This window comes from Odontomachus brunneus, unplaced genomic scaffold (assembly GCF_010583005.1).
Source record: "Odontomachus brunneus isolate Ranch 3 - 2012 unplaced genomic scaffold, Obru_v1 Obru_scaffold_022, whole genome shotgun sequence".
NCBI classification, from domain to species: Eukaryota; Metazoa; Arthropoda; class Insecta; order Hymenoptera; family Formicidae; genus Odontomachus; species Odontomachus brunneus.
In genome coordinates, this window is record NW_022639472.1 from 1991265 (window position 1) to 2016957 (window position 25693).

General features: G+C 37.5%; 5 protein-coding genes across 7 annotated transcripts; 2 read left to right on the forward strand and 3 right to left on the reverse strand.

Annotated features, from left to right (window-relative positions):
- The first annotated feature begins 3316 nt into the window (after positions 1-3316).
- Positions 3317-8121, forward strand: LOC116842167 (endoplasmic reticulum-Golgi intermediate compartment protein 3). Of its 2 annotated transcripts, none has more exons than XM_032810963.1 (8): positions 3317-3588; positions 4073-4231; positions 4298-4414; positions 4518-4558; positions 4641-4708; positions 4792-5015; positions 5090-5218; positions 6702-8121. In XM_032810963.1, exons 1-8 carry the CDS (start codon positions 3504-3506, stop codon positions 7037-7039), a joined length of 1161 nt encoding a protein of 386 aa, XP_032666854.1. In that variant the 5' UTR covers positions 3317-3503; the 3' UTR covers positions 7040-8121. The 2 variants fall into 2 exon arrangements, with proteins under 2 accessions (XP_032666854.1, XP_032666855.1); XM_032810964.1 differs by lacking the exon at positions 3317-3588 and adding an exon at positions 3599-3769.
- Positions 5220-6005, reverse strand: LOC116842169 (reactive oxygen species modulator 1). 2 transcript variants are annotated; one of them, XM_032810967.1, is made up of 3 exons: positions 5831-6005; positions 5558-5700; positions 5220-5481 (listed from the first exon to the last, which is right to left on the reverse strand). In XM_032810967.1, the coding sequence occupies exons 2-3, from the start codon at positions 5686-5688 to the stop codon at positions 5373-5375; spliced, it is 240 nt and encodes a 79-aa protein (XP_032666858.1). In that variant the 5' UTR covers positions 5689-5700; positions 5831-6005; the 3' UTR covers positions 5220-5372. The 2 variants fall into 2 exon arrangements, with proteins under 2 accessions (XP_032666858.1, XP_032666857.1); XM_032810966.1 differs by having other exon boundaries at positions 5558-5705; positions 5831-6002.
- A 1199-nt stretch (positions 8122-9320) lies between the features above and the next one.
- LOC116842166 (transcription termination factor 3, mitochondrial) lies at positions 9321-11601 on the reverse strand. The gene is made up of 2 exons (XM_032810962.1): positions 10674-11601; positions 9321-9649 (listed from the first exon to the last, which is right to left on the reverse strand). Exons 1-2 carry the CDS (start codon positions 11599-11601, stop codon positions 9372-9374), a joined length of 1206 nt encoding a protein of 401 aa, XP_032666853.1. The 3' UTR covers positions 9321-9371.
- A 2281-nt stretch (positions 11602-13882) lies between these two features.
- LOC116842168 (transmembrane protein 18) lies at positions 13883-20190 on the reverse strand. The gene is made up of 5 exons (XM_032810965.1): positions 19690-20190; positions 16138-16255; positions 16014-16068; positions 15821-15914; positions 13883-15718 (listed from the first exon to the last, which is right to left on the reverse strand). The coding sequence occupies exons 1-5, from the start codon at positions 19756-19758 to the stop codon at positions 15584-15586; spliced, it is 471 nt and encodes a 156-aa protein (XP_032666856.1). The 5' UTR covers positions 19759-20190; the 3' UTR covers positions 13883-15583.
- A 937-nt stretch (positions 20191-21127) lies between these two features.
- Positions 21128-25476, forward strand: LOC116842177 (large subunit GTPase 1 homolog). The gene is made up of 4 exons (XM_032810979.1): positions 21128-21445; positions 21601-23020; positions 24404-24725; positions 25193-25476. Exons 1-4 carry the CDS (start codon positions 21341-21343, stop codon positions 25326-25328), a joined length of 1983 nt encoding a protein of 660 aa, XP_032666870.1. The 5' UTR covers positions 21128-21340; the 3' UTR covers positions 25329-25476.
- The last annotated feature ends 217 nt before the right edge of the window (positions 25477-25693 follow it).

Below are 25693 nucleotides of genomic sequence, written 5' to 3' on the forward strand. Positions count from 1 at the left end.
GAGAGATATATATATATATATATATATATATATATATATATATATATATATATATATATATATATATATATATATTTCGTCGATATCTTTGCGCCGAAAGTCGGCCAAAATTACATTACGCGAGGCGTGTAGTTAAAAAAGGAAAAAAAAAAGATGCGAGGCACGTGTAATTAGAGTACAAAGAACGTTACACTTCGTGCCGCGAGGATTACCAATTTCATCGCGCCCAAAAGGGCCAATCGAGAATCTCATTGCCGTTTATATGTAGTTAAGTACAAGATAGCGTTTACGTTAGTTCGTTCTAGGTTTATAAACGACCCGTTCTCTGTGAAATCTCATCGAGTCTCCGTGTATTAATGTTAAGCTATAATATACGGAGCACTGAGCTATATCTCGGCTGATCGTCCGGATCGGAATGGCAGCGAGAATGACAGGACGCCTGTCCAAAGACGGGGAATGATCGCTGCATTCGGCGTAATAAAGCGCTTAGCAAGCGACTGCATTCGATTAAATTAGCTCTTGAGTCTAGCCAAGTGCTTCTTCTAAAAGTGTACACTGATCAGATTCACCAGGATTCGTCATTAAGGGACCTCCAACTACAAACTATTTAAGAAACTTTTCGGTTTTTTATCTCAAGTCATTAGAACGAGAGCTATTTTTTCCGCAGCAATATTTTCTGCAAACGTGAGTTCGGCTGCACATGCTGTATATTTACTTATAGATTTTTCTAAATAATAAAAATAGTAATATAAAGTTTAATAGTTACTTAATTAATATATAATGTTTCAAAACATTTCGGTTGATCTATTTTCGCAAAATTAATCTCCAAAAATATACTCTTTTTCAAAGCATTATATTGGCCTCTTAAGCGCTCCGTTGCGTCGAACGCGACGGTTGTTCCCTCTTTTTGTTTTAACCTCTTAGATACTGTACGCCACTATAGTGGCTTTCGCGTATATCATCTTTCTGAACGGTACGCCACTATAGTGGCTCATTCTTATTTCTAATAAATTATAATTTATTCACCTAAAACTGTATTCTAATATACTTGCGTAGTGAAAAGCATTACCAGACACAAATCGCAGTGTTGCATTGTTTTTGCACAATCCGCGTTGAACTTTGTCGTACAGAGATACAGCTCCGCGGAAAGTCCTGCCGTAGCTAAGAGGTTAATGACAACGAAAATCACGTCGCATGCTGCGTGTTTTACTGCCAATCTTTACAACGATTGTAGATTGTTAGCAACGGGTCGATTGATGTAAGAGTGTTAGACCGCCGTCCAATTAATTTTAGCGTACTTCTAATTTACGTCGACGTTAACGCGAGACCTAAAAGCTGCGTATAACACATAAGATGGTTTTTTTAGTTTTCTGATTGTCTATTACGTCAGAGTCTCGTTTCGTACACATTCTGTCCCGTATTTCGTTTCGTTGCTCGTGCACGCACTAAGTATATTCCTGGCATAGAGTGCCTTAATAGCACAAGCCTTATAATCGGGTTGGTGCGAAGACCTACTATGTCGAGACAGACTCGTCTTACATTCGGGTTTTACGTAAGGCAAAATTAATAAACGCGTTTTCTAACGTCCGACAGAGAGACAGTCATCACACGACACAACACGACACACACGCGCGCAGAAACACACATACATGTAGATGACGACAAACCAAATACATCTGTATGTTAAATCGAGACATATATCCCGAGGTGCAACGTAATACACCATGTGGAATAAAAGTTTATCGAACATTTGTTACGAATCAGAAGCACGAATTGTTTTTAATCCGGTATCCCTGTTCATGTTCTTCACCTTCAGTACTACATTACATTAATATGCACTGCCTAGTAAACATCAGCTAACATTACATCAGTGTGATGTTACTTAATTTAATGTAAATGTTTATAATTTTACACTTGATAATGTAACTGCTACATATAGCATGTGTTATTGCAGTGCCCTGGTAAAAAAAGTTTATAGAAAACGATAGAAAATGATTATTTTATTCTATCATTCTCGATAAACTTTTTTTTACCAGAGTGTAGAAGTTAAGTGTAGAATTATAATATTGATATAACGTTAGTTTTAATTGATGTTTATTGAGTAACGATTTGACGTGACCCTTGTCCTTTTTCTTATCTGTTAGATATTAAAATGCTATTAGAGGGCTATTAGATCTATTCTAATGGATTATTCTAATCTATTAGATTTATTATTCTGTTAGAAAAAATAAAACCTCTATTAAAGATTTCAATTCAACGGAGTTCAAGCTTGGAAAAATCCTCTTTAAAAAAAGGCATGTAAGAAATTTAATTATTGCCGCTTTTCCGCGATGCTGATTGGTTCTCTCGCTTAGCTCACTTCATATGGGCTGTGGTTTGTTTTATGTCATTTGCGCTTGTAAAATTACCAGGCAAATAGCTGTCATCACGTTTGTTAAATCACGAAAAAAAAAAATACAGAAGAGATATGTCTCTCCCTGTCTCTCCCTGTCTCTCCTTGTCTCTCCCTGTCTTTCCCTGTCTCTCCCTGTCTTTCCCCGTCTCTCCCTGTCTCTTCCTATCTTTCCCTGTTTCTCTCCATCTCTCCCCGTCTCTTTCTGTCTCTCCCTATAATTATTAATTAATTAAATTATATTTTAATTTAATTTGATTTTTATTTGATTTTTATTTTATATTTTTTATTGTTTTTATTGTTCTAGTTACATTAAAAAATTTACATATGAGACAGTTTAAATTTTATAAAATTTACATTCAAATTTTTTTAACTATTAATTAATATTTTAACTTGTGACTGAGTAATTAGATAATACTCGATGTTCATTGGTCCATATGATCTTATGCTGTACGTATGCAGCAATGTTGCTTCATGTATGTACAATAGACTTTACTTCTAAGGTCATTAGCCGAGCCGTATGCAAGGCGCTTTCTGTAAACCATGCACATGAACTACGTAGCCAATGTCCATGATTTCTTGGTTCTGTTCTGTACTAAGTACACGAATGTCAGGATTAGACAAAGACAGATGATTATTCGCCTTTATCTATCATTCGTGTACTTAGCATAGAATATGCTTCGCGTACAGCTCGGCAAAAGCGACTTATGACTCCTTTTCTTTTTCCCTCTGAGCTGCGTTCCAAAATCCTACTCAGCGAGAAGAGTAACATTCAATTAACCGTCATCATGATAAAGAAATCTTAATGATCTTTGTTCTAATTGGTCAATTAAATGCTACTTTACCCGTCGAGTAGTGTTTTGGAACGCAGCCCTGCACGTAGCTTCGTGAAACTACTATTATCATTCACGCTGATTCAGACTGCAGCTTCTGGTTTACGCCGTGAGTCTGTCAAGATGACGTAGCGTGCGGTAAACCTATCAATTGCGCAATACACCGGTTCTTAAACCATATCTTGTCGATGGTTGCGGGAAACGTCAGCCCGTCTTGACAGTGTCTCCAGCATCGTGTCGCGTGCTCTCTTCTCCGTCGTCGACAAGCAAGCGAGAAAATGCAAATACTACGGCAGCTGGACGTGCATCCGAAGGTGCGCGAGGAAGCCGATATTCTCGTGAGGACCTTCAGCGGTGCTATCGGTAAACACAATCAGAATCGTCGTCTAGAGCGTTACCTGTCGGTTCCGTTGAATTTCCGCGTCAATGACCGTCCCGGCGAAAATTCAGGTTCGACTTCCACGAGGGCCGAACGTGGGGAAGGCGAGGATATTTGCGTTCTGTTAGATTAAGCGATATTCAGTTACAGTGCAAAACTAAGTCGGCAAGTAATTAATCTCCGATTGAGTTTCAGATTCTCTTATATTAGTGTTTATATCATGATGTTTTGAGTTTAAATCGCCGTGACGTGCGTTCGTTTGCGTCGACATCTGTGATGTAGCCGTGTGTTCACTACTCACTGTATTTTTCGACAGTTGATAGGACCCATTATTTACATTTGCACCATAGTAAACAGAATGTATCTTTATTCACACCTCTTTACTGATAAAACTCACTGATTGATAATAATCATCTTCATATGCACACATATGTTAGTGCAATCAATAACAAAATAATGATTTTTCAGTTACAATCATTAGTACTATCATCATGGGCATATTATTTATGTCAGAGATAAATTACTATCTCACGCCAACTATGAGCGAGGAATTATTTGTAGATACGTCTAGGGGCTCTAAGCTAAGAATTAACTTGGACATAATAGTGCCAACTATATCTTGTGATTGTAAGTACAGATTGTGCTTGATATATTGTATGCAGAAAAAGTAATGTAGCCTTTGTATTTTTACAGTGTTATCGATAGATGCAATGGACACAACCGGTGTACAGCATCTGCAGATAGAACACAATATCTTCAAGAGACGGTTAGATTTGAATGGTAAACCCATAGAGGATCCACAAAGAACAAGTATGTATGATATAGTTCAGTAATATAAGTCAAGCAATATAAAACTACACTACAAATATGAATGAATGGGAGGAACTTTCCGACATAAGATTGTTTGTTGCAGATATCACAAAGACAAAAGCTCTCATGAAATCTACAAACGAGGTAGTTGAGGATTTTCATAGGTATATTCTCATTGAATCTTTATTTGTAAATTGGTTAATATTGGACCAAATATTTTTACCAGGAAACACAGGTCAGCTCTACCACAGAGGCCTGTGGGGATTGCTACGGAGCGGCTACCGAGATGTTAAAGTGAGTGGAAATTCGACTACACGTTGAGAACGAATGCCATCGAGTATACACAGGCATATACAAAATTCAACTTTACTGCACAGGTGTTGTAATACTTGTGAGGAGGTACGAGAGGCCTACAGACTGAAAAAGTGGGCCATGCCAGACATGGCTCAGATCAAACAATGTCAAAACGACAAGTCCGCGGACAAGTTCAAGCATGCCTTCACGCAAGGCTGCCAGATCTATGGTTATATGGAAGTGAACAGGGTCGGTGGTAGTTTCCACATCGCGCCGGGCGACAGCTATTCTGTCAATCATGTGCATGGTAAGCTGATGGAATAAACCTCTTCTTCAAGATATCCATCAATTGTCTCATGAATTCATCTTCTCGATGCACAGTGCATGACGTTCAACCTTACACGTCGAATCACTTCAATATGACGCATAAAATTAGACATTTGAGCTTTGGACTCAACATCCCAGGAAAGACAAATCCTATGGATGATACCACTGTGGTTGCTGCAGAAGGTATGTTCTTAGATATTTTATTAAGAATTCAGTATTCCGTAACAGTTGCAAGCTTAGTATAACTATTGCAAACAATGATAAATTGTAGGTACACTAAGATTTACTTCATTCATCCATACATATACATACATACATACATACATATATATACACATTAGCATCTTATTCCTGTTCCAATGGCCATAAACGTACCAAATGTTCCACCACCTTGAAGCATCATTTTACCTACATTGGTGTACAACTCTTTTCCTCTTAGTCCATATCTGGTAAACATATCATCTTGTAAATTTAAATGCTCTGAGACGTTGGATATCTTTGTAGTAGTGATTGTTCTCATACCTAAAGGAAGAAAATCCGCCAAAGAGTGCGCCAGAGCTTACCCCGACGAGGAATCCAATTGCAAAGCCCAATTTCATTCTATCAAAACACGAAGGTCCTTGGCCATAGGCTCCCGTTGGTATGGCGGGCATTTTGCGGAGACTCTAATCTCATATAATGAGCAAAAAATATCTCTAAACTTCACGTACAGTCACTTAAGAGTACTTACTCCGAATTTTCCGTAGCTCATGCGGCGTGCGCGTATTTGAGGTTGTTAACTACATGTGTACTCACTGTAAAAGCGTGCTTTACGTAATCTTGCCGTGGCCACGATCGATCGATCGGTCGCGTTCTTGCTTATCAATGTAGGAAATTTATAGTGCCTCTGCACGATTGCCGGAAATTATCAACGCGTCGCACTCGTACATTACTACAAAATCGCCATGATGGTTTTGCTATAAGAGAAGACGGTCGCGCCGTCTGCTATTTCCGTTGAACGTGACGTCACACGTCGGTACAGCGGATCAGTATTCCGGCATTGAAAAAGTATGCGCGGCATGCACATCAGAATAGTATCTAAGCAAGCAATACGAGATATCGTTGCTGGGCTTTATTATATTATTGCAAAATTTAAAAAAAAATGTAAATATAATATATATGTTTATAAGGCAGAAATTCCGCTTTAATAAATTTGGGAACGCATGCGCGTGCAGCCTCTCCAATATCGGAACACTGCGGCGGGTTGTTTGTATTGTGTATCAAATATAGATAAGAATATGAACTTTCTTTTTAATGAAATACATCTGTAGAATTTAAGAAGAGAATATGGCAATCAGAAGTGTGATGTCTTTCATAGAATGCAATTTGGAATTTTACATTTTAAAGACTTTTCTAAAGTTAGATATATATAGTTTACTTTTGTATAATTTTCCAGAAAAAACAAAAACTATTTTTCTGTTACATTAAGTAGTAGCCTTTGATTTATAATTATTTTAACATAAATATAAATTATTTTTTATAAAATATTCTATTTTATCTGTTTATTATCTTCTGTGAATTCCTCGAGAATTTTCCTGAATTTGTCGAGTCATATTTTAGAGGCAACGATGTACCCTGATTGAGGTCAAAGAGCCTTACAACTGATACAAATTGTTTCCTTTTCCAGGTGCTATGATGTTTTATCACTACATCAAAATTGTGCCAACGACGTATGTCCGCGCGGACGGCTCGACCCTGCTAACGAATCAGTTCTCTGTGACGCGACACTCGAAGCGGATGCCACTGTACATGAGCGATTCCGGCATGCCTGGCATATTCTTCAGCTACGAGCTGAGCCCGCTCATGGTGAAGTACACGGAGAAGGCGAAGTCATTCGGACACTTTGCGACGAACACCTGCGCGATCATCGGCGGCGTGTTCACCGTGGCGGGTCTGATAGACTCGCTGTTGTATCATTCAGTGCGTGCAATACAGAAGAAGATAGAATTAGGAAAATACAATTAAGATTCGGGACCCGGTTGACATCGATTGCGGTCAATCCCGATCGGCACTGCTTCCCCCTTCTCAGCGATTTTCAAACTTTCAAACGTATTTGACAAATTTTTAAAAAATCTGTCTGGTTTTTCATAGCGAAGAGAGCGAACCGCTGAGAGCGGGTCGGGTTTGGCATTAGTAGTTGATGCGACATTTAGGCGAATAATTAAAAAAAAAATTACAAGAAGTATTAATGAACATTATGCTCAAGGAGCATCGACTTTTCTATCGGGGGCCGATATTTTCGCTACGAATTCTCACCGCACGTTTAGTGCTAAATACGGCCGTTAATAATCTCATCTGATTTTCCGATCCGTCTAAGAATCCCGCAAAATATTAATATAAATATGAGTAAATTCACAGGGCTCGATAAATAGGCGTATTTGGCGCTATACATGCAATGCGAATGATGCAATACTCTTTTTCTTTTGTGGTGTAAGGACCATTACACACAAAATGCCATAGCATGTGCATAGTATAAGATTGTCTCGACCAATGAGTATGCTCCGCAAATCAATGTGACAACTTTTTCCTAGATATTCATTGGTTAAGATAGTTTTATGCTATGCATATACAGCTATGTTGTTTTGTTTGCGATAGTCCTAAAGAAAAAAAAAACAAACTATATTATAACGTTTGCTGAGCATATTTTCCGTCGTTTTATTTGTTAACTCTTCATTGCGTTTGTCTAAGGGAAGATTTTATCTTCTACATCTTATTACATAAATATGACATAAAATTTGAGTCTGAAACTTCCTGATTTTTCATTTATAACTCCCTAGATTATATATTTGTATCGTTTTCTCGATTCCGTTATTATAATTTTTGCTAATAAACATTTTGAAAGTGTCAGTACGCGACAGACATATGCGCTACGTTCATAGTGAGAACAATACGTACAACGCGAATCGCGCTGTTGCCAAACAGCGTTGCTGTTGCTTTGACTTTACTCTGGCAAATTAAACAGCTGAATTTTTTAACATTTTAACCGAATTTTCTTATTTGTACAAGACTGTGTTGATGCAATAATAAATAAAATTTCATTTAAAATTTATTTATATATAAAAATTTATTATGTATTTATTACACGTAAAACGTTCGAATAGCAACATGTACTACACACGTGTCAACATCACGCTACACACGTGACATACATACAGACGCGGCGCTCATATGAGATTACATCAGTCAGACGAAAGCAATGGAGGGTTAAAAACACATATTAGCTGCATTCAACAGAGAAAGTTGTTTTGTAACTTCGTGAATCTGATTGGTATATGCTCTTAGATCCTAAAATTAAGAGTATATCCCAATCAAATTTACGAATTTTACAACAGCAGCAAAACAACTTTCTCTGCCGAATACGCACAGTCATTGTATAACTCACAATAATATAAAACAAAGATAGGATAACTCGAAACCTCGAAACTCCTCGAAAATTTGAAAGGTTTCAAGGACTCGAAACTTCGCGCTATTTTTATGATTCGAAACTCTTGAAACCTGAGACGTCAGAGAGATGTCAGTTTTGGAATGCAAACACACTGCAGCATGTGGAAAAAATAGCACACTAACAGACTAGACTAACTGGACTAGATCTCAAAAGAATTAATGTTTTTAAACAAAAACCTTGACTAAATGTTTTAAGTAGTTCAGTGATAATAACAGATAAAAACTGTTAAGAATTCAAAATTTTACGTCATTTTAGTTTTTTTTTTTTTAAATAATTATTTTTATATAGTTTCCATATGTTTAATATTCTACCTAATTATATTTAATTAATATTTTTTATCTAGTTATGTTTAACAAATATTTAAAACTTGATTTTCTGAAAAATTTTGTTGAATTTCTAGTTCCTATATTAAAGATTTAAAAAAACATTTTGTTGACTTTTTAGTTCCTGATAAAAAAGTTCTTTTGATAATTGTGTATTAAAATGTCGATAAAATTGTTTTCCATCAATAAAAATAACCATATTTATATTTTAAATATTAAAAGATTGATTTTTTAATGAAAAGTGTAATTATATAGGAGCCAGTTTTATGTACAATTACCCTCTTTTTTATTAATTAGCATTTCAGGTTTTGATAGTTTTAAGTTCCGAGAGTTTCGAGACCTTACAAAGTTTCGAATTTAGAGGACTTAAAAATCAGGTTTCAAGCTATCCCTAATATAAAATATACTAGAAGGAAACCGAAATCTCATGGTAACGAAAAACGTCGTACTGCCAGAAATAATTTGGACAACAAGCGTGTAATGTGTTTGTCAACGTATTTATTTACATTTACACCGACATCCTTGATGATTAAAACGTTTTTAGGAACGCATTATATATATCGATGGATGTCATCGCGATATGTCTACAAAAGTCTAGGTCTGTACCGCTAACTAAGGCTACTGGTGAAACATACAATGGTTTGGAAGGATCGTACTGCGCTTTTTTCATTTCCACCAAGAACATGTGCCTCTGTCGGAGCCTAGTCGTTCTGCAAGTCAAGATTTGCGGAATTTCCACGATGAAATCACGCGACAGCTTCATCTCGTTATGAGCGTACTCGAATGTACGCATCAGTCTCTCGCGATCTGAAAATGCAATTTTAAGTATTTAGATGGACATAGTTTTTTAAGCTTTAAAACTGTGTTAATCCTAGAACCCTAAATATGGGTCAAATTTAATCAGATCAATTTTTCGTTACGTAACCATTCTTGAGAAGGAACATCAAGGTAAAAATCCTAAAAAATAGATTTTTTTCGCAAGATAATAAATTCTTTTCTGAGAGACTATACAATTTTGGAAAAGCATTTAAAGATTGACGAAGTTAAAGAAGAATTTGTGAAATATTGTCAAAACGCGTAAAGTATTGGTGATTTTAAACTCTTATCTCTGAAGACTATTTTCTTAAAGCTAGCCCGGAAAATATTTAAGAAGCTATTGATCCAATTGATTTCCACCTTGCGGCAAATTCTTTGTAATTGAATTCTTCTTCTTTATATAATGGAAAATCGACTGATTTCCATCAAAAATTCGTAATCTTTTCTTATAGAATCTGCTATTTTGTGAAAAAATTTTTTTAAACCTCTATATACAAACAAAATCATTTTCATATAGTTTCTACATAGTTTTTACTTCATTGACTATAAAAACAATCATTTTGAGCAACTATATTTTTCAACAGAAAATATTTTAAATAAATAAATAAGTTTTAAATAAACATAAAATATACATAAAACATATAAAATATATAAATATATATAAAAAGTTTTTAAAACGTGCGCTAAATATATGTAAAATGACCATTTAAAAAAAATGTTTTGACCATTTAAAAAAATGTTTGTTACTTTAGCAAACTGTAGTTTGCTTTTAAAAATACATTTTGCCTTTTTATAACTTTTCAACTTTATTGCAAAAATATCAATAAAATGTTCCTCGACTTCGTCGAATTTCTATCCTGATCAAGGAAGAAAGAAAAATTACATTTTGAAAATCTTTTAAAAAATTATGAGCAAGTAAATATGCATTGGATAAAATTTACTAACAATTAGGGTTTATGTAGTCCTTTAATGTTTAAGGGTCCTAGAGTTAATGGTTTTGTATGTGCATACTTACTTTTCACCCATAATCTAGGCATCTTAAGGAGCAATTTTTTAATCTGTATATTATCAAATTCCATTTCTTCTTTGATGCTGAAGGTGTTATTAATTATGTGTAACATTTTGTATGTTACCACTTTTGGCCCTTTGACTGCAAAGAGCCTAATTTGTTGGCCAGTAAGTTTGAAGTTGTTCTGGAAGTAGCCGAGTCTGCCGTCGATGTCCTTAGTACTATGTAGCAGCCATCTGGGATTCTTACAAATGATGGTTCCTATCATATTTATGGAGAATTCGTGTGCCCTCAAATACCTTATTCTTGTGTGAAGGTCGTCCATGTCTTCCTTGAAGATGTGAGGGTTCTTGGTGATGAAATAGCCCAGATGATCAGCTGGCACACCGCAGTCATGCAGAAACATGATGTAGGGCTTCACGTCGCGCTCGAAGTCGAGGCCCAGGATGTACTGCACCATTCCCTCCTCGGACTCCAGCTTGTACAACTCCACCCCGAGTTTCACCAGCTCCTGGATCGTGTGCGACTTGTTCGCATACTTTGCGAACGAGAAGGTAGGTGTGAGAGGCGGACCGATGTCGGACAAATCTTCGGTGCACACGTCCAGAGGCTTCGGTAACGTTATGTCGCTGTCGTCGATGAAGTCGTCGGCGTACGGGGAAATAACTGACTCAATGCGGCTAAGTGAAGTGGCGTTATCGTTGAATTTATGCACAGGTTCCGACACATAACCTCCATCGTTGAATTTCCTTGCGTCTTCCGACGAAATATTCGAATTGAGGAGCTTGATGTCCGTCGAGTCGTCGTTATTCTCTTTCGACAGGCACTGCTGAAGTCTATTATTTCGCAAGAGAAATCTGACGACCAAGTTTGTTGTGATACTTCTTGCCGGTCGTGCCGCTGACAGAAGTGAGTAAGTTCGTTGAAATAACATAATTAATATTCAGAATACATCGAAACAACTTATTCTGAAACCTTCTTTTTAATTTAGTAACCTTATAATTGACGTATTATAAGTTATTCTGTTTACTTTAGAAATAAAACAGTGTCTGACTGTCTCGTTGAGTTGTACTATGACACTTCACTAAGGACAGTGGCGGTTCGTAGCGGAGACTTTGGAACTAATTTGTTAGGTTAAGAAATAACGGGTTTAATGTTCGTTTATACTAACTTTAGTTTATTTCACCGGCTGGTTATTCCAACGAAATTGTTTAATCGCATTTCTCGTTAGTCAGAATTGATAGATGCGATTGGTCAATTCCATTGGAATAATCTGCCGATTGAGTTAAATGAAGTTGGTTAAGAATGGATAGGAGACCTGCCAAGATTACTAGACCCGTTATTTTTACAGGTTAAAGGCCAGATAAATTTGTACAGTCATGTATAAGGAAATCGATCAATTGTAATGTATGTATTAAAAAAAAAATGTATTTTACATTAGACACACGATTTCCATTCATTCATCAATTTCATTATGTATATGCGCTATGCAACTATGTAAGTTTGTTTAGATAAAGTCTTCGTGAAAGTTCAAGCATGCATATTCAAGACTTGGATCATACTTAGTTGAGATTCAAATCAGTTCTGTTCAATGAATTCACTGCACACTGATGGATTTAGAATAGAATCTATTTCAAGCTACAGACGCTTTGACGCACGCAAAGAACGACTAAAATTGGTTTATATAACGCTTCGAGGCGTTTGCAGCATTAAATAAATCTTACCCAGAATCAAGTCCATTAATTAATTTTTACGTAATTAGCAAATTAGGCTATTATTAGGTCGAAAGAGAATTTTTACTTTGTCATAAAAAACACGCAAAGTCGAACTGTAACTTTTAACTGTAACTTTACAGTTAAAAGTGATAATAAAATGATTTAAAGATCATTTTATATCTGAAGGTTTCCCATACAGCATAAATATCTAAAATATATCCCAGAGACGTCCCAGATATATCGTGCATCTCTGGAATATATTTTAGATGTTTTTGCTGTATGAGCTATAATTTTCAGGCATGCAAAAATCATAATATTGTCGTTTTTCGCTAATATATATCTTTTTTTTCTATAATATTTATTTGCATTTTTCATTATACCCACACAGCAGAAGTGTCCAAAATATATCATACGGATATCCTAAAGATATATTTGGGATATATGATATCTTCAAGATATCCCTATAATGTATTTGGGACATTCTTGCTGTATGGGTAATATTCACAAGTTAAATGAAGAACGGTGTATATCGAGTTAGATGACAAATAGCGATCATTTAATTTTCCAGCTCACTTTTCAATTTAGTATTTATATGGGAAACGTCTCAAAAGTAAGAGCCGTGTATATTAAAAAGAGGAAATTTTAAACTTCCTATTAAATTTTTAACAAATGTAATGTATCCATAATTTCACAAATGATTAAAGCAAAAATAGTATTTTAATTTTAACTTTGAATAATTCGATGAAAAGAGACAACAACGCAACTTGCGAGTACGCAAATTAAAGAAGTTTCACGCTTTCGAACGATCTAAACAACATTTGTGCGCAATATTTCTTTTACGTAGCATAACAAGTTTTATCAAACCTTTTGAAAAGGTAACGGATTCCGTTTCATGTTCATGTAACACTGCAAAAATAACTTAATCTTTATACGCGATAACATGTATATAAAAACTCGACTTTATACTATATCTTTCTGGAACTGTTTCCTGAAATTGTCTTTATTTTGTTTCTGAACTTACAGCTCATTGAATTATATCCATATTTCGTAATCGAGAGAAGCGGTCGCTTAAATTGTATATCTAATCTATTTTAAGAAATGTTTATGCATAAGACATCATATAACACAGAAACATTTCACTTAAAAAATTACGCTTCCATCTGTTTTATAAACAAATAAATCAATCGTACCAACTGATGTTAGGAGAAAAGGAGATTAATATTCACGATATTATTTCTTATTATTTATGCTTAGGTCTGTCCGATATATAAATTTTGCAGTGCAAGCGTCATATGTTTATATTGATTATATTCGCGAATAATCCAATATACTGCCGGATTTGAAAATGACGTTGCACGTTCATGAGGCATTGCGACATATCGATTGCAAGAAAACGTATAAAAACATCTATAAATATGTGTTTACACTTAACGAGATTTATTATTTGCCGAGTCAGCATATGCATCGCGAACAGGCAAGGACAAGAAAAACGTACGAGCGTTATATGAACAAATACTTTATTATCTTAAAACAGCTAAACCTTTCCCGCTGATAAAAGTTAACTCGTTTCCTGGCACTTGTTCGGAAAATTCACTACAATTAACTGGAGAAAATAATAACGAATATGTGCAATGTCAACGAAAAGACTCGCGTACAAAAGACCTGAGACCAAACGATAAGATAGTTTATTTCACACTTGAAGAGCTTACGCTCAGAGTCTACTCAAGAGTCATATATCTAAAAAAGAAAAAACAAGAGAAGAAGCAAAATGTACAATATGTTACAGAGAGTTAGAAAACTATACAACTCATCAAAGTGATGAATTCGAATGACGTTTCGAATGTATGAATAATTCAGGGTCGTTTAACAATTAACTATTCGAGAGTTGTGAATTAGAAATATGTAAAATACGCCACGCGTTGCACGCAATACATAATCAGTAGTGGGGAAGGGGTGGGGCGGAGACAAAGTTCCATCTCGCTGCACACTCTGCCGCATCCTCCGCGGGAAAAGGATTAACTCGCGCGTTACATATTAAGGCGGCAAGATAATGCGCTTTGATTTACATCAATATACAACTTAGGAAAGCTTGACACGCGATAACAACGCACGCAATACTCGTCTACTCTGACGGCTTGTTACTTCCTTCGAGGAGTGTCATCCGCGCGCACATTCAACACGCTTACTCATGCTCGCACGTATGCACGCACACACACACGCTGATGCACGCATACACAACGTTTTATATCGTGCGCTAGGGCCCTTAATTACGTAATGCTATATTCCGACTCCTTACAGCAGAGCTGTTACGAGGCGAAAGTGAGAGACGCACGCACACACACACACACACATACACACACACATACACACACAACTGCGCTATTATTATGCGATATTATAAGTACGTTAATTACGACATTTAAGAACACTTTGATTCACGACCAGCATCTCAATATATCAAAAAAAACTGAAATCAACTACCGGAATGTTCCTTAATTATAAATGATGATATAAGGTATATAACAGCGTTCGCCGTCGCGCTAATATCGCGCGTAGTTATTGTTCGCTGCGCGCGGTTGATTATCTCTCTCGTTTAATTCCACGTTCGTTTTCCGGCGTCGGCCGGCTCAACTTCGCGATGTCGTTGTAATCACGGCACAATGTCCGACGGGACAGGGGTACCGTCCTAACGGACAGTTTGACTAGGCAGTTCCGACGCGTGTGCTATTACTTTGATACGTCTCGATATATCGTGCTACCGTACTTCGCCTTCCTTTGAAATGTCAAACTGATTAAAAGCGTTATTTCACAATCGAGACTACGGCCGTTTATCGAATCGACGATGGCCGAAGTATACACACAGCAGGCTCGTAAGCGACGGCAGGACGAGAGGAGGGGCGTCGCTGGTTGGAAGTCGAAAACGTAATATACGCCGTGGAACGTGTATCGCGTTCGTGCGTATATATTACGTTTATATCACGTTGTTTCTCTTTCTTTCTCTCTCTGATTTTTGCCGCCTCCTTCGCCACTGTCCTGTACCTTGACACGGACGCGATACACAGCGCTCTGGTGAAACCTATCTAGCTTTTTAAGTCAACGTGTAAATATATAGAGAGTCCGCGCTTTGTCCTTAAATTAAATAAACGAATATCTCCGTATTCCTATTGCATTCTGTCCGCGGTATGACTAGATCTTCGGGTTTCATTCCTGTTTTGGCCGACTGACCCTGCCGTTTGACGCCTCGCCGTCTACCAACTGGCGATTTTTCGCTTGCTGCCGCAGCTGGGCTCGCTTTAGGCTCGTCATCAATTGACTGGACTGATAAAGCCAACTGGCCTGAAAAATCAATTGCGCATGCAGTCGAAGAGATATGATGGCAATCGCGAGTTAGCTCTCGGAGATTAGGCTTAGCACTGCGTTAATTTTGTACACACTTACCACCATAATCATACAATTCATTAGGATAGGTACGGAGAAGACGATGGATATAAATAAGCCTTTGGAATCGAAATATTGTTGTCTGGAGAAGACCCTGTGAAAATAATCGAATTTATTAAATGTGACTCTGGTGTGAAGAATTCGGTGTGAAGAAGGAAATTCTGAGACACATTTTTCCGTAAATGATACCTACATCCAATTAGTCGCTGCTACCTCATTAATACTTTCCGAGAAATAAACAAGAAGCACTGAAACAGAGATTGGCATGAAGTAGTTTCAGTTAAATGGCCAAAGTGAACGACTACGAGTAAACTTACGAAGTACAAGGAAAAGAATGATTTGAAAGTTCGCATGATTCCTGGTCATTAACGCAGTCATCGTGATGGCAATGTGAAAAGTCAACAGTACGGCTAGCCAAGGATCTCTCCAGTCGATCTGTAACAGGAGAACGCGCGCACGCCGTGATAAAACACGAAATCGATCAAAATCGATTTTAATTGTCCGAGTGATAACGTATTTTCGTCAACTTTGGAGTGACCACCAGGGTAATTAGTGCTAGATGCTCTTTCTCGATTTACTTTTTCCCTTAAAGTACTTGAAGAAAATCCCCCAAAATTATAGAAACTTTCTTTAGCCTTCTTGTTGAAAACCATATAAATTTTTTTCGAAAAATACCAGGTATTTTATCTTTAATGATTTTTAAACAAAAATACTTCACATGGAAAGAATATTTTCTCGATAATAGTCTCAAGATATACTTATAAAGTTTTAAAATCTTTCTAACGATTTTTAAACAAAAATACTTCACAGGGAAAAGTTCATTCTACTGCTAAAAAAAGTGATTAGTCTATCTTTCTTTTTTTAGATAATGATTATCTCAAGCAAAGAATTTTTTCTCGATAATAATCTCAAAATATACGCATCATAAAGCTTAGAGAATTTTTTAAAATAATTTTTAAGTAAAAATGTTTCACAGGGAAAAATATCATTCTACTGCTGAGAAAAGCTCAGTTTACTTACTTTCTAAGTAATGTTTATCTTAGGCAAAGAATATTTTCTCGATAATATAACCTCAAAATATATTCATTATAAAGCTTAGAGAGAAAGAGAGAAATTTTTTAAATAATTTTTAAATACTTCACAGGGAAAAGTAATTCATTCTACTGCTGAGAAAAACGATTACTCAGTTTACTTTCACTCTTTTAAGTAATGGTTATCTTAGGCAAAGAATATTTTCTCAATGATGGTCTCAAAATATATTTATCACAATTATATACATACACACATATATATATATATATATATATATATATATATATATATATATATATATAACTTTATTTTTAAAAATTTTTAAATGAAAATACTTCATAGAGAAAAGCACCATTCTACTGTTAAGAAAAGCAATTACTCAGTTTACTTTCCTTTTTTTACATAATGATTATTTCCGGCAAAGAATAATTCTCGATAATAGTCTCAAAATATACTTTTTACAAAACTTAGAAAAACTCATTGTTATGTATTCAAATGAAGAGTTTATTCCCTTTAGAGGAATATTATAAAACTTTGCCGCAGAAAAAATTGGTTCAAATCTATGCAATTAAGCAAATCGAGTTTTTGTTTTAACGTAACATTCTCGATTAAAATGCTAAACCTACTAGGATGCAGAATATATTTTGAACGAATTTTATGCTTACAGTGAGTTTGCAATAGATTTGCGGATATATAAACTTATGAAATAATTTTGAAACAAGTTTTTTGTTACTTATGTGATTTCCTATGCTCGAGAAATGTTTCTTAACATGACCTGGATACAAGTGATCCTGATTGCCGCTCGAAACTCGGCATTTAAAATCGAGTTGGGCAGAAGAATGGGGGAAAGAGGAATTGTTTAGCGTCTGGAGAAGATATTGTTGCATCAATTGCTGTGTATCTTATCTACTAGAGCAGTCTCTCGCGATTGTTCTGGCGAGTGTAGTCGGGAGAGTAAACGAAGCGAGACGACGAACACGTCTCGGTCCTCGTGCCCCTTCTGCTCCTGTCGATGATTTATTTAGTCGCACGAGTAAACTTTAATCGCGCTTTCGCGGAGAAACTGGCCCCCGGAATATTTACTTCGGACAGCGCGTGATAATCCAAAAATATTCGCGCGTATCCTAGAGAGCCACGTCGCTTTTCGTATCTCGCGAGGACCCGATCGGTCGTTTTCACGGCATGTTTCTTGAGCGAGCATGACGGCAAACCCCGACGAAAATAGGACACACCATGCCGGCGAATAACGTCGATCGGCCGATTACAATCGGCGCGACGCAGGCGTCGCATATCCGGCGGTATTGCGTCTTCTTATCGTCGGCCTGAGTTTTTTATTGCGTTGTTGAAGTCGCAACATCGTATTCGCATGCCGTAACCATCGTAATCGATGATAAGACAGATACGCCAAGTAGGCAGGAAGAGAGGGAAAGGGAGAGAAGCAATTAAGCGGCGACACGCGGCCGGTTGTTGCTGACTAGAACTCCGTTGAAACTGAAAGTACCGGAGCGTGCCGGTCAGGTATTCAGAACGTGTGGCCGGAATGCATCGCCGCGTTGCACCCACGTTAAATCACAATATTCACGTGGGTCTATTTCGTCGCTGTTTGTACGAGGGAGATGTATCTCTCCATATTCCAGCTGTATCTTCAAAGACCGCATTGTTTTGTACCTCGGACACTGTGAGGGAAAGTACTTGAAAATTCACTTCTGCGATATGAAGCTTATCTCTGTGAAATAAAGTTCGTTTCTGGGAAAGTTTGTTTCTGCAAAATAAAGCACATTTCTGGGAAACAAAGTTCATTTCTGTGGAATAAAATTAATTTCTGGAAAACAAGGTTTACTTTTGTGAAATATAAAGTTTATTTTTGGGAAATAAAGTTCGTTTCTGTGAGATGAAATACATTTCTGGGGAACAAAGTTTATTTCTGGAAAACAAGGTTTATTTTTATGAAATAATGTTTATCTTTGTGGGAAAAATGACAAATTTTCAAGTGTCTTTTTCTCCGTGTCCTCGAAACTTGTATATATATCCGTTCTACTTGAATTGCAAAAAGAAAAGAAAGAGAGAAAGAATTCATAAAGAATGAGTTTGCACATTAGCAGAGAAAAATTTTGCGTAAAATTGCACTTGCTCTTCTCTCTTCTCACGTTTTCCCCCGCCAGATTTTAAGTATATGCGTCCGTTACTATTGTGTTATTGCGTTTTGCAAGGAATACCGTATTAAAAGCGACAAATTTCTAAATAAGGAAAATCTCGCTGCAATGGCTCGATTTTCCACGCCTCTTTAAACCGTGACCCCGATTATAATATGGATGAAGGAAATAGCGCGGAAGATATAACTTAGCCGTGGTTCCACAGATAAAGACTCATTGGTATTCGTGTTTCATATTTAGTAGCATATATCGGCATGCCTGAATATAACATTTCGGATATCAGAGCTCAAATGAGCGAGAAGTTGGGGACATTCGCGTGTTCCATATCGTAACAAAAAGGATTTTCGTTATTTCAAAAATATGGATTCAAGGTCTCAAGATGCACGAACATCGCCAACTTGGGGAACGCGATCGCGAAACGAAGAAAACCCTAATTCGTCCTGTAACATAAAAGCGTACAATCTTAATTTCGTCGTGAATATAAAAACATCTCTCGAATTGTTGACACAACCGACTTGCAAGGAGCACGAAACGCGTCTACAAACAGACCACCAGAGAAGGCATTAATTTGCGATAAAGGAAGATTAACCTGACGGTTGGCCGAGCGACAGTGAAGCGATATCACGCCAGCGGCCGGCTGGAAAAGGTTAAAGGATCAAAAGAACGGCAAGGACGACGACTCACACTCTGCAGGAAGGGCCATATACCGTCGATCTCGTCCGTAGCTATCAACATCGGGTCGTGGCTCGACATTACGTCTCTCGCACACTGATGCACAGATACTTTGGCTCAAGGTATCGCAGTGACGGCGACGATGATGATGCCGGTGACAATGACGATGACGAAGAGCCGCCGAAGATGTGAGAGGAAGAATCGAATAAGGCGATCGCATCCGCGGCGAAAAACTACGACAAGATCCGCGCACTATTCTCGCAGCAGCGACGCGACTGACTGACTAACCAACCAACCAACCAACCGACCGATCGACCGACCGACCGACGGAGCAAATGACTGTTTGTCTGGCTGAGCTTAACTGGCTGTCCAATTGACGCGAACCGAGTGTATGTATGTACGCGTGTCTGCAGCGTGTGGTAACGCCGTATGCACGCGCCCACGCGCTGGGTGAGACGGAAAATATTTATAACAACGCGGCCGGATACGGCGGCGTGACAGTCGAGAAACGCCGCTCCTCTATATGCATGTGTGCATGTTTCCGTGTATGAAATGCGTAATGCAGGATTCACACCGCGTCCGATGTCCGACGTACGATATCCAATAGGAGAACAGGGCCCTGATTCTCGAAAATATATCACATACATTTAGTGAAAATCTATAGTTCATGTTACGTATACTATAGCTTTTCACTAAATATACGTGATATATTTTTGAGAACCAGGGCCCAGTTTTCTAATATAGAATTCAATTCTCCATTGGAAAGCTATTCTGTTATTGGATATCGGACGTCGTACGTCGGACATCGGACGCGATGTGAATCCTGCATAAGGCTGGTTCTACAATACGTCGTATGTCGGAGTTGGATGTCGGAACGCAATCAAAGGTCCAATCAGGAGAACTCGTCTCGGAAAACAAATCCTCTGATTGGCCCATCGACCACTCCGCATACGACAGCGACATACGACGTATTGTAGAACAGGCCGGAAAGTGTGTATGGCCAGCTTAAAGGAACGTCTACATTGGAAGTAAGCAGTACAAAGTAGGAAGTAAGAATTAAAAATTGAGCAATAATAGTTGACTATTCTTCTCACATTCGACTGTGGTTGGTCAATTTCTTACTCTTACTTCCTACTTCTTACTATTTACTTCCAATGTAGATGTCTTTTAAAGCGTCGTCTACAATATGCGAAGTAAGCTTGGAGTAAGAAGTAAACCGTAAGAATTAACCAATCATAGACGATTATTTTTATCATAATCGACTATGATTGGCCAATTCTTACAGCTTACTTTTTACTCCAAGCTTACTCCGCATATTGTAGACGGCGCTTTACTCGTCCCTTATAAAACTCTATTCAAACTTTTGTGATAAAAGGCCTACTGAGTCAGGCCTGCAACCATAAGAGAGAGAGAGAGAGAGAGAAAAAAAGGCGTTTTTTCGTTTCGTGACCATTGGTTAGTTGGTTTGGTCCACTTAACGCTCGTAACGTCTCGAGCAACAAAGATAGAATGACGCTCATGGCGTTACGAGCGTTAAGTGGACCAAACTAATCAATCAAACGCTACCCTGGTTACGAAACGAAAAAACGCCTAAAGAGAGAGAGAGATAACCTTTCAATGTGTTGCATGTGGTTGCTAACAAAAGTGAATTGTGTCTGATATTATGGGAAAGAAAGGCAAAGGAGAGAGTAATACTCTAGGAAAATCTTTAATCAGAGATCGATTTGGAGCCCGGAAAGTTAAAAAGAAGAATAATGAATCGTCTATGGTAACATCATGAATTTTGTCTAACCTCTTCGTTCAAACATACTACATTATTTATAATCATTGTCATTTGGTTCATTGTCCATAAATTACTAAATAAGTTTCTTGTCAATAAATAATTCCTTAATATTGTCACTAACATGTTTTTTCTGTTTATAGCTCCACACTTCAGAGATCAATGATGGTTATGATTGGGGCCGACTTAATTTGCAGTCAGTTACAGAGGAAAGTTCTTTCCAAGAATTTCTGTCGACCGCGGAGCTTGCGGGAACCGAGTTCCAAGCAGAGAAATTGAATGTTAAGTTTGTGAACTCAAAGAGCGGTTTGCTTTCAAAGGCTGAGCATGACAAGATCTTGGAGTCGCAGAAGAAAAATAAGGATCTCTTGAAGATACCAAGGAGACCAAAATGGGACAACTCCACCACTGCTCAAGAGTTGCTCTCTCGCGAAAAGGAAACATTCCTGCAATGGAGACGTTCCTTGGCTGAGCTACAAGAAACTGAAGGAGTAATGTTAACGCCTTTCGAGAAGAATCTGGAATTTTGGCGACAATTGTGGAGGGTAGTGGAACGCAGTGATGTCATTGTGCAAATTGTGGACGCACGCAATCCACTGCTCTTCCGTTGCGAGGACTTGGAGCATTATGTCAAGGAAGTCAACGCTGAAAAATTAAATATGATTCTCATTAACAAAGCAGACTTTCTGACGAGCGAGCAGAGGCAAGCGTGGGCCGAGTACTTTACAGATAGAAACGTACGAGTAGCCTTTTTCTCCGCGCTATTATCGGCGGAGAAAATCGAAGAGGAGAGCGAGGATGAAGCGAATTCAGAGGACAAATACGAGGACGATTGCACTGACGACGAAAAGGACGAGACCGACAACGAATCTATCTACACCTCGGAATTTATATCGGAATCAGAATACGAAAGTGCGGACGATCATAACGATTCGCTTGCCGCAATCATTATGAAAGAGACGGAGGGAGAAACAGCAGCTCCAGAAAGTGCATTAGAGAGATTAAAAATCCCCACAACGGATTCAAAGATTAAGGAAGAAGTAACCGAGACGGCAATGAATTCTGAGCACGAAGCAGAGCAGAAGAGGATTGTTAATTCGTCGGAATTATTAACCAGGGACGATCTTATTAAATTATTAAAGACACTATATAAGGGTAAGACGTACACGAGCGGGGTGACGACAGTCGGCCTGGTAGGTTATCCGAATGTCGGTAAGAGTTCTACCATCAATACACTGCTGATGGACAAGAAGGTCTCCGTGTCCGCCACACCAGGCAAGACCAAGCACTTCCAGACGCTGTATCTGGACACAGATCTGCTGCTGTGCGATTGTCCGGGACTGGTGATGCCAAGTTTCGTCTGCACGAAGGCGGAAATGATCCTGAACGGCATACTGCCGATCGACCAGATGCGGGATCACGTGCCGCCGGTCGCGTTATTGACTACTTTGATACCTAGACATGTCTTGGAGGATCTGTATGGTCTTATCTTGCCCGTCCTGCAAGAAAAAGAGGGTCCCAATCGGCCGCTAACCACGGAGGAGCTTCTGAACGCACACGGTTGTACGTAAATTGACCCAAATTGTTACTTAGAAGATATCTGATAATTCATAATACATCCATTGTGGAACTGAACACAAAATTTCTCCACCATTTTGTGGACCAGGTAAATTTTCAGTTATTATTTAATTAAAGGAGTTGGTGCATTATCCCGCACAATCGTGTATCAATCTTTTTTAATTAATTAATTAATTAACTAAAAACCTACACAGTTATTTACAATATGGTAGAGGTATTTTGTTCATATAACAAAAAATGTTACATATAACAAAAAATGTTCGAAAATAAGTTATATATAATTAAATAATTATATGTAACAATATATATGCACACAAAGTATTTCAGAACAACTTTTGCAGCTTTCGTGGAGATATAGTACGGATTGAGATGAACATAAACTCTTTAATTCGTAATCTTTATTCTCTATGAGAGTTTCAGAGGTTGTTCTAGGACATCATATATATAATATTATATATAGTTATTATATAATATTAATAATATATTATTATTATCATTATTAATATTAGTAATAATAATTAATACTATATATATAAAACAATATTCCATGTTATAGTGAAATATTATTGAAAATGTTAGAATCAAAATTTGTACCACGCTTAAGGCTTTCGGTTCCGCTGCTGCGGAACTCTGAATTGATGACGTCAGAAACGAGAAAACGTATGCCAAAACTGTTGTGTGCCATTTTCAAATAAAATTTGTAATGCAAATTGTATAATAATTCATACAAATAATATCCATATGAAAGAAAACTTGAAATTGCTTGAGCATACTTGCAAAATGTTCCAGAAAGTATTCTTTTCTCTCGACAAACAAATAGCCATAAAATTAACGTGACAAAATTATGAGGAAGGATAGCTTAAAGAAGAAGGTTGAATGGCATAGTTAATACAAGACCATTTGTTGACTGCTAAAGGAAAATGATAGTTTTTGGAGCGTTTTGCAAGTATATTCAAGCGAGATATTCAAGCGTATATTCTTTCATACAAATATATATATTTTTATTTGAAAATTACGTGTAAGATTTTTCGGCATACGTTTTTTCACTACTGATATTAATTCTGTAGTAGTGTGACTTTAATCACCTTTAAGGAACCTTAATCACTTTTATATTCACATTCTATAATGATGTTCTGATTCATTATAAGAGATACTCCTCATTTGTCCTTTTATATTTATATTTATCTACAATAATGTTCTGACTCATTATTATATTTCTCATTTGTCTTTTTGCCAATGTTTTTATTAATTTTTCATTTTATGTTATATAAATCATACACACATAGTGGAGCTGTGCTCTGAATTGTGTCCAATGTACATACACTTCACAACGCTATTTTAAATAAATGTTCTCCATCTTGATTGCAGATAACAGAGGTTTTATGACGCAGAATGGTCAACCGGACAATGCTCGTTCAGCAAGATACGTCCTTAAGGATTTTGTTAATGGCAGATTATTGTACTGCGTCGCGCCACCAACGCACGAGCAAGAACATTTTCACATGTTCTCGCCGCGACGCCGTGTCCTCTCTGCGAACAGGCACATACCGCCCCGAGCGGTCAGCGTAAACAAAGGGAGTCAGATAACGGAGGAGGAGTTCAACCGTATGTTCTTCCATGATAAATCATCTGATGTACATATCAAAGGGGTCCTCGGCAGACGACACGTGCCGCAACATTCGTTGTCTACGTACGTATCAAAAACACTCGTTTTACATTCGCTAAATCTTTCACGCTGTAAATCTCTCCGTTACATTAGGAGACGTGTGTAAACTTTTGGCAGTATCCATTCGACGCGGCGAACGCTTCGAAGCGCTGTACAGACTAATCATAATCTTTTCTTATGTACTCCAAAGTTTTTGCAGCTTCAAATGGTTCCTACCCTTAAGTCTTAAATGTATCTTATGTGGCTCATCCTTAAAGGATTCGTCCCAGAACATTAATTTCGAGCAACTGTTGCACGGTTGCAAATAACACGATTCGTTAAGATCTCATTCATGTACAATATTGACTTAAAAAGATTAATCGCAATAAAATCCAAATATCCGGAATAGTATCTCGTTTCGCGCGATGAAAATTTACACAATTGTCGGAGCTTTATCTCGTCGTTCATATAAAATTCACGGACTAATGCAATCTCCTTTAATTATTTTTCAGAAATTCCGAATCAATGATCGGATCCATGCAGAATCTGTCGGTCCGTGAGAAACCATGGAAGCAGATAAATAAGCACGCCAACAAAAAGAAGCGCGAAAAAGGACGAAGATTGTACGCTCATCTCGACCGGCATTAAGCGCGAGAGTGTCGAGTTCTGTACATGTTGATCTGCATCTAATTGCTGATCGCAAGAGCACGGGATCTCACATTTTGTCTTGTACACTATAAATGTACATACGTGAAAATTTGACTTGCGAAAAAGTGATTTTACAGTTTGTCTCTCAGCATTGCTTTATTACTCCCCTAATATATCACGTCGCACTAAAAACTCGGCACCGACTGCCGACAGGCTGCGGTTCAATCGCGTTGTACCGTCGCAAGCCTCGCAACCGTAACTTCGATTCCGGCAACGAATCGTAGAAATTAGATTCCGCGCAGAAATCGGATTTCGAATAGTCGTTTCTGTTAAGTAGGAAGCACAAGTAAATTCTTTTCATTCAT